This window comes from Rhineura floridana, chromosome 9 (genome assembly GCF_030035675.1).
Source record: "Rhineura floridana isolate rRhiFlo1 chromosome 9, rRhiFlo1.hap2, whole genome shotgun sequence".
Taxonomy (NCBI): domain Eukaryota; kingdom Metazoa; phylum Chordata; class Lepidosauria; order Squamata; family Rhineuridae; genus Rhineura; species Rhineura floridana.
The window spans coordinates 59,167,421-59,181,272 of record NC_084488.1 but is presented as its reverse complement, the minus strand read 5'-3'; the positions used below and the strand labels follow the sequence as shown (position 1 = coordinate 59,181,272).

Below are 13,852 nucleotides of genomic sequence, written 5' to 3'. Positions count from 1 at the left end.
ACCATTGAGAAGGAGTGTCTTGCTATAGTTTGGGCCCTGGAGAAATTAAGACCGTATCTTTGGGGACGTCACTTCCAATTGCAAACGGATCACTCTCCCCTGTGCTGGTTGTCCAGAATGAAGAATTCAAACCAAAAACTATTGAGGTGGGCTCTGTTATTACAAGATTTTGATTTCACCATAAATCATGTGGCTGGGAAGAATAATAAAGCCGCCGATGCTCTATCTCGTATGTATCATTTAGATGATTAATGCTGATCTTGTGCTTTGTAACTGATCTTGCTATGTTATGCCTGAAATTATTTTTAATAAATGTATAATTTAGTTTTGTATTTTAAGGTGATAATCTTTTTGATGTCTTCTAGAGCGATGATATCAAAGGTGTTCAACCTTTGATGTCATCTTCCTCGAAAGGGGGCGTGTCATGCCAGTTGATCCCCTTAATTATTTTCCTGGGTCCCTGGTCATAGATAGTTAACTCCTTTGATATTTTTTCATCCCAGAGACCCGGTGATTTTTACAGCCCCAGCTGTATCAGCTTACTGCAAATTGGCACCTCCTTATCAGCAACGAGGGGCCTGGTTCCGTCAAGGCCGTAAAAACTCCTACGGTTTGTTATGGGAAACCAGGAGAGATGGGGCCTGGTACTGTGGGAACATCGTTTCATCATTCCTGTGTTGGAACTGCTAAATTAGTTGATTGCGCCCAGCTGAGGTAAGGATTTTTCTCTATAAGAGAAGGCCTCAGCTCTTGGGCTGTGTTCCACTTGTGGGCACCACCTTGCTTATGGTGATGCTCTGCGGTGGCTCCACTATACTTCCTGACTGACCGTCCCTGAGGGGAAAGATACTAACTCCTGAGAAAGAGCTGAGGCTTGTAAGTACAATTGAGGCAGTTAGTTTTATTATTTTCATTTTTGTGCCAAGAACCTTTATATCTTGTTTGTTATATACCTTGCCCCTTTTGGGTGTTGGTTTTAGGATTTAATTTGCTGCTCCAACTAATTGTATGTACCTTTTTATCTTTTGTACCCTTTACCCTTTTCTTATTTTCTTTTTTTAATAAACTTTACTTATTTTAAAGCAACGTGTGTTTATTCCAGAGAAGGGGTTCAGTTACTAAGTTCAGTCCTGGCTGCTTGACCAAACTACCGTGTACTAGAGGAATATTTTCACTTAAGACTTCTGAAGGGGCCAGGAGGGTATTGAGCCTCTGGTCCTGAGAGGCTTGAGTGTTCAGTGGGCTCTGGGGGTCCCTTCACCCCAGAGTGTTTAACCAATAGAAGGGTGGTGGCAGTACTACCGTGCAGGGTTAGTGTAAAGCATACACCGCCCTAGCAGACCAGGTTGGCTAGGATCAATTGCCCAAGGTTGGGGATTGATTCCTGGGACAGTAAAAGTAGGAGGAGGGGAACTCCCTGCTTTCACTACAGTTTCTATTACATTTTTGGATTTTGTCTACCCCCCACCCCCTTAGGTATCTTTTTGGTGCTCAGCTTGGCATCAGAATGTACTACCCTTGCTGCTGAACTCCCCAAAGTATCTTATGTGAAGGCCTTAGATGTATGGCTGATTGCATGCCTTCTCTTTCGATTTGCTTCGCTGGTTGAGTATGCTGTGGTTCAAGTCATGCTGAACAATCCAAAGAGAATCAAAGCTGAAAAGGCAAAGATTGCCAAGACAGAGCAAGCAGAAGGAAAAGGTGGAAATGCAGCTAAAATAATACAGTGAATGGCACAGGCACCCCTGTGCACATCAGCACTTTACAGGTAAGTGCCTTTATTGTGTTGCTACTTTTGCAAGGTCACTTAATTTTCAGTCATTGTCATTTTAGGAATAGGGGACAATGATAGATAAGTGCTAGATTCACGGGTGTTTACATAAGCGGTACATTGTATTTGATGCGGATGCTGCAGGGAAGGGTTTTTGAAATGGGCAGGTGCAAGTTTAAGCTGCTTGCTGAAAGCCCTCCTAAAGTAGGAGCAAAAAGAGGGGTGAAAAAGAGCACGGCTATCCTTACCATTAGCTAGAGGGAGGTGGCTGCCATAGGCAGCTGATTTGGGGTGTCATGAAAGGGCAGCAAATTGTTGTGGTTTAATTTGTTGTTGTATTTTTACTGCAAGGGAGGGGGGAGGCGATTGTGGGATTTTCTGCCGCAGGTGCCAGAATATCTTGACTAGCCTTAGAGCAGTAAGCACCTTGGAGCAGTAAGCACAGGGCTTGAGGACATGTTGCCACAGCCAGTGGGGATTGCATGGGAAAAAATCATGGCTGTCCCCATGTAAACACTGGGGGTGTGTGACAAAGAAGACAGTGCCAAACTCTTGCTGTTTTCAATTATTTTTAAGGCGGGGTCTGGATGGAGTTTTAAAGGATTTCCCTTAAATATCTATGTGGAAATGGAACAGGACAGACTTAGTCTTGTACTCTCTGAGAACTGGGATGGACTAGACTTCAGAGGGTCAATGCATCCCTACTTCCATTCCATTTCACTAGGAGTCATATCTCAGGATCAGCCACTCCTTCCTGCCTATGCCCCACCCAAAGAACTCAATACCCAGCATTTTGCTTTTAGCTCTCATTCAGCTTTGACCACTTCCTTGTGGCAAGCCAGTGACAGCAGAAGAATGGGCGGGCAACAGATATGCTCATTTTACTCAAAACCTTACATTTTGAAGACATTCAGCCGCAGCCCAAAGGGGATGTGCTAGAATTCCACCCGATTTGGATTTGGTACTGAATTTTCCATTTATTCACTTATTCGCTGTTGTTCTGGATTGGATTGTAATGTAGTGATTTTCCATGGCTATTTTGGGGGATGGAATTTTTTTTAAAAAAACCTATGTTGAAAATATTGATATTAATATCAATATTTTATTGATATTTCCTTCAATTTATTGATATTTCCTTCAATTTATTGACATTTCCTTTAAAAATATTGGTACTTCCCTTAAAAATGTCAATATTAACAGTATTTTTTCCAAGGAGAAAAAAAAACAGATTGATAAGCAGCAGCTAGAAGACAAAGGATGAAGTTAGGATGCTAACTGGGGCGGACGTCCGAGCTCACACTACTCCGCTTTTAAAACAACTATACTGGCTTCCAATCTCCTATCGAGTTCAGTTTAAAATCCTGGTTTTAACGTTTAAAGCTCTATCGGGCTCGGGTCCTAGTTATCTATTAAATCGTTTGTCATTTTATGAACCGGCCCGTCCTTTAAGATCTTCTTTAGACCCTGGTCTTAATATTCCCTCCTTTTCCCAAATTCACCAGACGGGGATTAGGAATAAATTGTTCTCAGTAGGGGCACCAACTCTTTGGAATGCTCTTCCGCAGGAAATTCGTTCTTCCCCTTCTCTGTTTAGCTTCCGTCGCCAAGTTAAGACCTTTTTATTTCGGTTAGCTTTTGAATTGTAATGTGTGATATACTGTATATTTCTTATAATGTTTTATAACTTGTTTGGTATGTTATACTGTACTATGTTGTTTTATTATGCTATTGTTTGCCGCTTAGAATTCCTTGGAACTGAAGCGGGATATAAACTTTTTAAATAAAATAAATAAATAAATTTGAATTAATACCAGCCTGTTAGGTGAACTGATTGCTTTTGAACTGGCACTGGCCAACGGATCCCATCCTTAAGCCAAACAGGTATCACCTCCTTCTGTTAGCCTCTTAACAGCAAATCAGCCAGTGGCAAAGCTGCTCTTAGGAGAAGTGTGTATGCCTGTCCCCTGCTGCACCAGCTTCTATTAACTCCTCCAGTAGCCACCATCTCCTGTTCCCCTTTTCCACTCTCACATAAACTACCTTCAATAGAACGGAGGAAAAATCCAGGCCAATGGGAAAGATTCTGCTGTGATAAGCAAGCTCAAGAATGAAGACAAATGAGATATATCAGAAATGGAGAGGACAAGGTTATGTAGCCGCATAAGAGAATGCACTTAAGATCCTATTAATAAACTGAGAAGGAATTTGTATGGCTATTGCAGAGCATTAGCAGGATTATGCAAAACTAGGTCAATTATGCAGAAAAGATATAGAGAAAGGTGGCACGCTTAGTATCAGATGATGATCATGGAAAAATGTCTACCTTAGCTGTTGTAGCAAAACACAGTAGAGTTTGTTCCCTGTGCCAGATCCCATCAAGAAACAAATTACTATCTTGCGCCCTCTAGTGACTCTTTGTAGCAACAGCAGCAGCAGCATGTACAACAAATCTCTTTTGCCATGAAGAGCACACAACACGGGCTGAGTTTCTTAGTGGAGCAGAGAAATAGATGTTTAACAATTCATTTGGATTTGACAGTGTACACATATCTTGCTACTGTGCCAATGAGTAAAAGAAGCTCCTTAATTAAAAATCTACGAAATTCTTGCTGACTTTCCAGTTTATCCCTCAGCTCTGACATTATCCTTTTTTGGTTTGTGCATTTGGCCCCAGAACAATACTAATGTGTAATTAGTATGACAGTACTAATGCTGTTTTAAAGAGGGCCGTTTTTTACACTTCCTTTAAAGAAATGTGTGCATTTAGTCACACCTGTTTCTGAAGATATATGAAAAAGTAATGTGAGAATTACTGTGCACACAGTTATATCTGATATACCCATTTATTGCAAGTCCATAATTTGATTATTAATGCAATAGTGAATAATTAAAGGGCTATAGATCAGAGTTAGAGCCCACAATTTGCATGCAAAAGGTTACAGGTTCTGTCCCCAGCATTTCCAGGTAGGGCTAAGAGGACTTGTGTCAAATCCTGGAGAGCCACTGATAGTGTTGACAATACTGAACTAGATGGACCAATGGTTTGACTTAGTACAAAGCCTTAGTATCACCCTTCATCATATTTAAACCACGGTGATTTAACATGCAAATGCAAATTAAACAAGATATACAACAAAACAATTAAAATCAATAAACAAACAATGCAAGTAAATATCAGTTAGAACGTGACAGTTTGGCTTATGTTATTTGCATGTAATTAACAGAGCAGAGGAACAATCGGAGTCACTACAGAGTCCTGCCAACATAGTCCCAAGGCATTTTTAAGTAATAGCTGTGTTTCAAAATGTACATCCAGTGGACACAAATGGACACATAACATTTAATCAATAAACCAACAACACAAATTCAGACTGGATTCTAAATAGATGTTGGGGGTCGGAGGGGAGAGAAAAACTTTGCAGAAAGGCAAAGCATTGCTTTTTTACTATAAAATATAAAAATGAAATAAAAATATTTTATTTTCAGTCCTGTCTAGTCCCAGAACAATTCTTATGTGATCTTAATGTTCTAGAATTAGTGTTTTCGGTTTTTATTGTGTGCTGTGCAGGTTTTTTAATACCTTCTTTAGGTTACTGCAAACAAAAACAAAAATGATCCCCATACCAGAATAGTTGTGTAACAATCCCATACAAAATGCCCTGCATAGGTCCAGTCCAGGTAAAGTTGCAGTGCAATCCTAATGATGTCTACTCAGAAGTAAGTCCTATTGAATTCAATGGGGCTTACTTCTACATAAGTGGGATTAGGATTGCAGCCTTAGCCACAAGTCTCAAGCTGTAGCCCTACCCATACATTAGTTTGCATGTTAGCTAAGAACGTCCTGTACTGAAACGCTTAACTTTTGACTCCTGAAATGCTGTTTGTTTTAATAGGTTGGGGAGACCCGATGCAAAAAAGTGTGTACTTCAAAATCTGACCTGAGATCCAATGATTTCAGCATTGTTGGAAGCTTACCAAGAGATTTTGAACTGCCAAACTATGACTGTTATGGAAAGCCCATTGAAGTCAACAATGGGCTTGGGAAATCTCAGGCAAAAAATAGCAAGAAGCCTCCTCCTCCCAAGCCTGTCATCCCATCGGCTGCCAAGCGGATCGATCTTTATGCAAGGGCACTGTTTCCTTTTTGCTTCCTGTTCTTCAGTGTTATATATTGGTCTGTATATTTATGATAACCCTTTTCTTTTTTTAAAAAATGTGCGCAATATACCTTCCTCTTTCAACAAGCCTTTTAAGTTGAGACTTTATCCCAGTCTCATGTGTTGGAATTGCTTTTTAATATGTTTTTAAACCTTTTTTTAAAACAATATGTTTTTAACCTGTTTTAAAAAAAGACGACTTGAAAGCTTTTTAAAAATGTTTTAAAAGATGTTTTGTTTTAATGTATTTAAAGTCTGTTTTTACAATGTTTTAAAGTGTTTTTAGTGCTTTTGTTTGCCGCCCTGGGCTCCTGCTGGGAGGAAGGGCAGGATAGAAATCAAATAATAAATAAATATAAACCATTCCATTATATCATGAAGGCCAGTCTGCAACAATTACTTGCATTTGCAAAGCAATATATTGCATATTAGATGCCATATGTGACTGTAATGAAGGGGAAAGTGGCATCATGATTTTGACTAAAAAGCATGGCACTGCAATGTCTGTGCTCAAAACAACTCTTGTATATAAATGTACAGTGTACATCCTGCTTTAGGAATATATGAAGGATAACACATACTACAATACTGAAGCTGGAAAACACTCCCTGTGAACATAACCAAGAATCAAAGTGTTTCTGATAACGAAACTGATGTGCATGCTGATTATCAGTAAGATCCATATTCCAGTATATGTAGTATTAAAAAGTTCTCCTATGACTTTCAAAGCCAAGACCCATCTTGTTCTTGTATAAAGTTTAAATGGCATTGTGGAAGAACAAGCCGATGTAATTTAAATCATGTAGACTTTGTAAGTGGGCAAAGTATATATTAAGCTGATCTTGTATATGTGGCAAATAAAGATCAGATAATTCCTAGTTTTGCAAAATCAGATCATTTATTAAAAATGGCATTGTTTGTTTCAGTATGAACAAAATGTGCTACCAAACATATTGAACAGAGATTCTGGCTCAGCTCCTCAGGCTTTAAAGAGGTCCAGGTCTAAAGATTTCTGTCCCATCTATATGGCCACTTACTGAACAATCCTCATATTACACTGGGAATGGAGGTATGCAACCACTACTCTGGCAGAATGCTACTGTTTCCAATGTATGCTCAGCCTAGGAATGGAGGAAAAAACACAGAACCAGAAAAAACAAAAATAGTATATAAACTACAGACATACATAGCATCCCTGGAAACATTTCTAGTGCCCATCAATTGGGCTGTGCCAGAGTCATTTATACATACAGTCATTTATACACACTTGCAGCCAATGAACTGATGGCCCACTCGCAGCACACCCACCCTCCCAACACCATATGCACAACATGCAGGGTGGCATCATGGCACTCCTGCTCTATTAGCCCTAGCACTGCAGCTAGCAATGACTCTGCTATTGTCAGTCCCCCAGGCAGGGATTCAAATTCCCTTATGCTCCTCACAACCGCTGTTGTTCACAAAGCAAAAATGACACAAGCAAAGGGGAGGAAATGGAAGACACACAACGCAGCACCCACACAACTCTGTGGGAAGGATGCCTGCAGAAAACACTTGCAGACCTTCTGCGATGAAGCTGCCAGATCCGCCCACAGAGGGAAAGAGTCTTTCGAAAAGCAGTCAAGAAGGGCCAGGACACACAAGAAGAGGCATAGTAGCAGCCCCCAGTGATTCACTGCATTGGGATGGATGAATGTGGAACCTCAGGTCCAGGGAGCAAATATGACCTCTCTATCTGACCCTCAGGACAAGCCTGTGGCTCCCTGGAAGGTTGTTAAGAGAGAAATGTAGCTTTTTGTCTGAAGAAGGTTCCTCACTCCTGGGGTAGAGAGCTGGAAAGCAGAAAGAGAGGGTTCGACCTCCACCAGAGGAAGGGAGTACAAGGATCCCGGTCTCTCAGCTCCTGGGGACAAGAAACCACAGACAACCAAGTCAAGCCTTTCTTGATCAGCATCCAGGATGGAGTGCAACCTGAAAGTGAAAGAAGTATGTGTGGGGTTCCCAACCAGTCGCCCCAGCAGGGCTCCTGTGTCTTGGGCAGTGGCTCTACAGGTAGCAGTTGTGTCCCTTATAGACCAGATTCATGTTAGGAAAACCTTCACCTGTGGCATCATTGTCCATTCTGGAGCTTGCAAAGGTACAAGAACCTGCATAGAGCAAGTATGCTAAGAACCCCATGGAGGAACAAGTGGGGTTCGCTCTTTGGTTCCGGTCCATGTTCTGGTTTTCGCAACTGGCTTGTGGTGCCGATCCATAACATCTTCCCCTCAATTTTTTTTGCTATTTCTGATCTGCTTGTAACAGTTAATGAAATTGCTAATGCTGTTGGCGATCTTTCTACCAATGGTCTCTTGGGTTTTCTATTTAAATTTAAATTAGGTGGATCATCACCTGCGAATTCTGCCTCTTGCCTCAGGTTACTGTGGTGCTGACCAAAGATGTTAATGGCGACTGCTATCACCTCATTGAGACAGAACTTCAAAGGAATACACATTGCAGCACTTCAGAGCAATGTCAAATTAGCTGCCAATTTGTTGTTTTTTTAAAGGTGTTGCTGACAGTCGCAAGCAGTAGTCCAGCCCGATCCAAAGACATACAGGATTTACAGATTCTGACAGAATTCAGTAACAAATCCAAAAATGCCAAAATTTGCTCCCATTTCTAGTGAGAGCATTCTAGTCGTGGTGTCTAATCCTGGAGCAGGCCTCCTTCCTGATCTGCATGAAATGGGATGTGGGATGTACTTGTAGGACAGTGGCTAGTGGAGAATGCAAAAGGGAGAAGAGGGAATGGTACAAGATGAGTGCTCAGGCCTTAGCGATAGTTTTGGGTCAAGTGGGGGGTTTGTTCTGATCATGTAAGTGCTCAGGAGTTTTTAGCCAACAGTTGCAAAGGCAGTAGCAGTACATATGATGGGGCAGAGCCACCCACCTGACACTGATGTCATTGCTGCTTACCTGGCTAGGGCTGGGTCTGGGCCACAAGGACGGGGCTGAACAGGTACACAATTGCCAATCTGGTGCTCCTGCCTGTAACTAGGGTTGCCATATTCCAGTTCCACAAATCCGGGCAGGCTAATTTGCATATTATGCATATTATTTGCATATTAATATTTGGATTGTCCAGTTGTTTGATTTTTGTGCCTATTACCACCAAAAACTGGGGAAAGATGTTTTAAAAAGCAACATTTTAAAAAGCAACATTTTCAGCCTTAAATGCCTAGACTCTAGTTTCCAACACTATGAAATATTTATTAAGAGGATTTATATCCTGCCCTTCTGCTGTTGAAAACAGAGCTCAGCACAGCTTACAAATATAATGAAAACAATAAAAATACACAATCAATATAAAAACGTAATAAAAACACAAAATAGCAACAAAGATAAAGTAAGTCAGGGCAACAGTATGGTTAACCTTTGCTGGTCATTGACCAAAATAAAATTATTTACATTTTTTAGTATGGTTAACCATTACATATACGATGTATTTCAGAGATGTGGTGGGTGGAGAAAAACAAGAAGCCAAAATGTTAGGAAAAGGAGTCTTTCACACCACATGCTCAGTTCTAAATACTGTTGCAGCAAGTTTTACAAGTTCCTCCAGTATTCCACTGGGTGCAGGCACTCAGACATTCAAAGTATCTGTATGTTTCTTAGGTTTTATAAAAGCAGAGCTTTGCTTAACTCAAAATTTCTTCTCCCTTTGATCAACCACATCTACACAGGTTCCACCTCCCTACTCAAAATGAAACTGGGCCTGGAAGTGTGCAACAACCCCACACATACCTTGCTAATTAGATTACCAATGCCAGGATGTCTGTCTTATCGACTACTCTCCTGCTCCCTCCCCCCCCCTCGGGCATCATGAAAGACCCAGTCCTGGGCTCAGAAAGAAAATAAATATCTGGTCCTCTTCAAAGTACTGATAAGCCTCTTGTTTTAATTAAAATAATAATTATAAATTCTTGCTTTTATCACTAATGGGAGTGAATTACCTTGCATATGCTGCTGTTGCTTCTATGGCTGTAACAGAGTGAGATTAAAGATAAGTGAAATGCAAATAGGAAAAAAACAACACAAAAGGCAGCAACGCTTTCCTAAATGTAATACCATACCAACCACAACAAGATTCCTATGAGTAAGGCAGAAAACTCAGCATCCCACAACCAGTCAGGATTCATAACCAAAAACCCAAACTAAAAAAATCCTAGCAGCCAATCAGCCAAGTCACTGTGGCCCTTGAGTCTCTTCCCACTTTTAGGAACCAAGGAATCTGCCTTATACTGATTCAGGCCATTTCTTACCATGATTTCTTAAATGCAACACCATACCAAACACAACAAGATTCCTATGAGTAAGGCAGAAAACTAAGCATCTCACAACCAGTCAGGATTCCTAACCAAAAACCAAAAATATGATAAATGAAGAAATATTTATATAAGCATGACTATCAAATATATTTATTATTTACACAAACTGTAAATATATTTATAGTGCAATCCTAGGTTTATTTATTCAGAAGCAAGTCCCAGTGTATTCAGTGGAGTTTACTCAAACAGGGACAGAAATGCAACCTCAAGTGATAAGCAACTTCATTCACACAACCCAAAATTCCGAATCATGCCACTTTACACTGTTTTGCAACTGTTTATACTTGTTTTTATGGTTATTGGATTTTAAATGGCTTTATTTCTTCTTGTGAGCTGCCTTGGTTTCCAACCCTACCTCACAGGGTTGTTGGAAACAGTCCATACGCGTGCGCACACACACACTGCAGATGTATAAATACATACAGCCCATATAACAGTTTATTGTCAAACCAGTTAGTCATTGCAGAAAAATCAGTATTAGTTTCCTACAGAATAAAAACTGTAATACCTAAGTAAGCCCTGCGTACTTGCTTTAAAATAGGACTGGAGGAGGGAGAGAAAGAGTTAGAACACAAACACAATTCTTTTTTACATTCACTCCAAAGTCCCATTGATTTTCAGCACATTCATAACCATTCAATTGAATTCAATGGGATTTACTCTGGGCATATGGGATTAGCATTGCTTTTACAAAAGCAAGTATTGGGAAGGCATTAAAAACACTGCCCAGAATCTGACTCCTGCACACAAGAGGAAAAAAAACCTGAAATGTATATACTTACCTAATTTATGAGATTTTCAGATAAACGCGGAAACCACCATTTTCTGGTATTGCAATGTTTTCTAGACACTGCCTCAGGTCAATCAAACTGAAACACAACCCTGGCTTCACTGATTGGCTGCAACCCTGAACGGGCGGGGTTAAAGCTACGAAGTGCTATACAGTACTATTTAAAGAAAGATTTAAGAGTCAGGGGGGGTGGCTGATGTTTTTATGTATATCTCGAGAACCGGACCACCTAGAAACTTTTTTTTTTAATTAAAGCTGAGAATCCGGGCCACCTAAGGGACTAAACGGGCACCGGGTGGCATGCAAAGAATCCGGGTAAAACCCGGCTAACCGGGCAATATGGCAACCCTATCTGTAACCCTGCATAGCCCTGACTTCACTGATGGCCCATTCAGGTAAGCAGCAGCAATGCCAGGGTCACCCTGCCAAATGTGCCAGTCCTGTGCAATGGCTACAGTGGAATGCCTTTGCAAACAGAGAGAGAACCTCAGGGGATGAGTGCATCCCCTGTATTGTGGGGAGGAGAAGAGTGGGCCAGGAGCAATATAGTTCAGGCAAAGTGCAGTATTCATATATGGGAAAAGGGAAGGGGGTGATGAGACACAAGAGACATTCACAGCAGTTATCCTCTGCAGGAAGGGAGTCCCCTTACTGTGCTTACCTGTATGGAGTGCTCTGTCCCAGGTTCCTGAAGTGGAGTGGGTGGAGGGGAGTATGGTATTGGGTGTTCATGTCTGGAATTCTAAGGCAAAGTACCTGCTAGGATTCTACGTAGAGATGTAGGTCCCTTATGAGGCCAGGCAGTTTGCTGCATAGTGCCCTTTTCTTCCTTGTGGAAAGTTCCTCCTTGTGTGCATGATCTGAGACCAGAGTGATACAGACCTACCTTGCATGCACCCTGCCACCTGAGTATGGTGTTCCTACATGGAGTTTATATACTGGGGAAGGGGTGCACGTGTGTGTACTGGTTGAGTTTTATGTGTACCATATTCAATGCTCTGTTGTGGTGATGTGGACAGGGTAGCATCAACATGGGGTAGATTGAAAAAAACTGTACTGAAGTACATAATACAATGTGGAATCCTCCTTTGTGCTGTCCAGGTCCATCCCATGACTCTGCCCCACAATTTTAGGTGACTGCTGGCTTCTCTTTGACAGAGGAAAGGCTCCACCAGTGGAATGTTCCACCAGCATATCTATGGTGTTCTGGTGACATATTTTTTGTGGCAGTGGTATATTTGTGTTCCACTGTTGTGGCAGGGCTTCTGCCAAATTCTATGGCCCCTTATCTGGTGTATCGTCAGTATAGAATTGCACTCACAATGACCCTCCAGACTGAGATTTATTTGTTTGTTTATTGCAGCTGTATTCGGCAACATGTCATTGACAAAATAATAGTGCATTAGTGGTGGATTCATTCTGGACTGTCCATACATCATTCTACTTTATTAATTGTACTATGATGTTTCCCCAATGTTACTGCATTATGGCCATCTGGAGGTGCATTCTTGTGCTATAGCACTAGAAAGGAGAACAACAACAAAACATTTCCAGTATAAAAAAAGTTACAGGAGTCCAGCAGAAAGTTATAGAACATGCTGAGATGCTGTTGGCGCATGGTTTCTCTGATCGGATGGTGGATACATACCCTATCCTGGATGGGATTACACTCCCCCTAAAGGAGCGGGTTCGTAGTCTGGGAGTCTTTTTAGACTCTTCCCTCTCACTTGAGGCTCAAGTAGCCTCGGTGGCACGGAATGCGTTCTACCAACTTTGGTTGGTAGCCCAGCTACGTCCCTATTTAAGCAAGGAGAACCTTACATCAGTCGTACATGCTCTGGTAACCTCACGTTTGGATTACTGCAATGTGCTCTACGTAGGGCTGCCTTTGAAGACAGTTCGGAAGCTTCAGCTAGTGCAAAATGCGGCGGCCAGATTGTTAACAAGGACCAAGCGGTCCGAGCATATAACACCTGTTCTGGCTCGCTTGCACTGGCTGCCAATATGCTTCCGGGCTAGATTCAAAGTGTTGGTATTAACCTATAAAGCCTTATACGGCGCGGGACCACGATACCTGTTGGAACGCCTCTCCCGATATGAACCGGCCCGTACACTACGCTCTACTACGAAGGCCCTCCTCCGGGTTCCGACTCATAGAGAAGCCCGGAGGGTGGTGACAAGATCTAGGGCCTTCTCAGTGGTGGCCCCCGAACTGTGGAACAGTCTCCCTGAGGAGGTGCGCTTGGCGCCGACGTTGCTTTCCTTTAGGCACCAAGTTAAAACCTTCCTCTTTTCCGAGGCATTTTAATTTAAGTTAACTTAATTTTTAAATGTTGTTGTAATTGATTTCAGATTGTTCTTATTTTTATATGTTTTTGCTGTATTATATTGTGTGATTTTATTGTATCTTGTGTTCACCGCCCAGAGAGCTATAGCTAGTTGGGCGGTATAAAAGTCTAATAAATAATAATAAATAATAATGCACCAACAGGATAAGAAGCAGTGTGACCACCCCAGAATATGTGCAGGTGCAAGCAGTATTGAAAGTAGGATCACAAATATCCACTCCGATAATATCAGCAGCACAAATCATCATGAACGCACAATAAAAATATTGTATATTGTATATTTTATTCTATGTAAGTTGCCTAGAGTGTCCGTTAAGTCGGACAGATAGGCGACTAACAAATAAAATTTTATTATTATTATTATTAAATCTGGACTCCTGGAGGGGCCCTTAGAATGCCATCTGTAGTGGACTACAG

At 41.4% G+C, this 13,852-nt stretch overlaps 1 protein-coding gene across 1 annotated transcript in view; it reads left to right on the top strand.

Moving 5' to 3' along the window:
* GLRB (glycine receptor beta) overlaps window positions 1–6,012 on the top strand; it is a 74,607-nt gene extending 68,595 nt beyond the window's left edge. The window contains 3 exon segments of the mRNA XM_061584425.1: window positions 1,477–1,716; window positions 1,719–1,768; window positions 5,665–6,012. Of these exon segments, the coding sequence (XP_061440409.1) occupies window positions 1,477–1,716; window positions 1,719–1,768; window positions 5,665–5,961 (587 nt within the window). The 3' untranslated portion in view covers window positions 5,962–6,012.
* The last annotated feature ends 7,840 nt before the right edge of the window (window positions 6,013–13,852 follow it).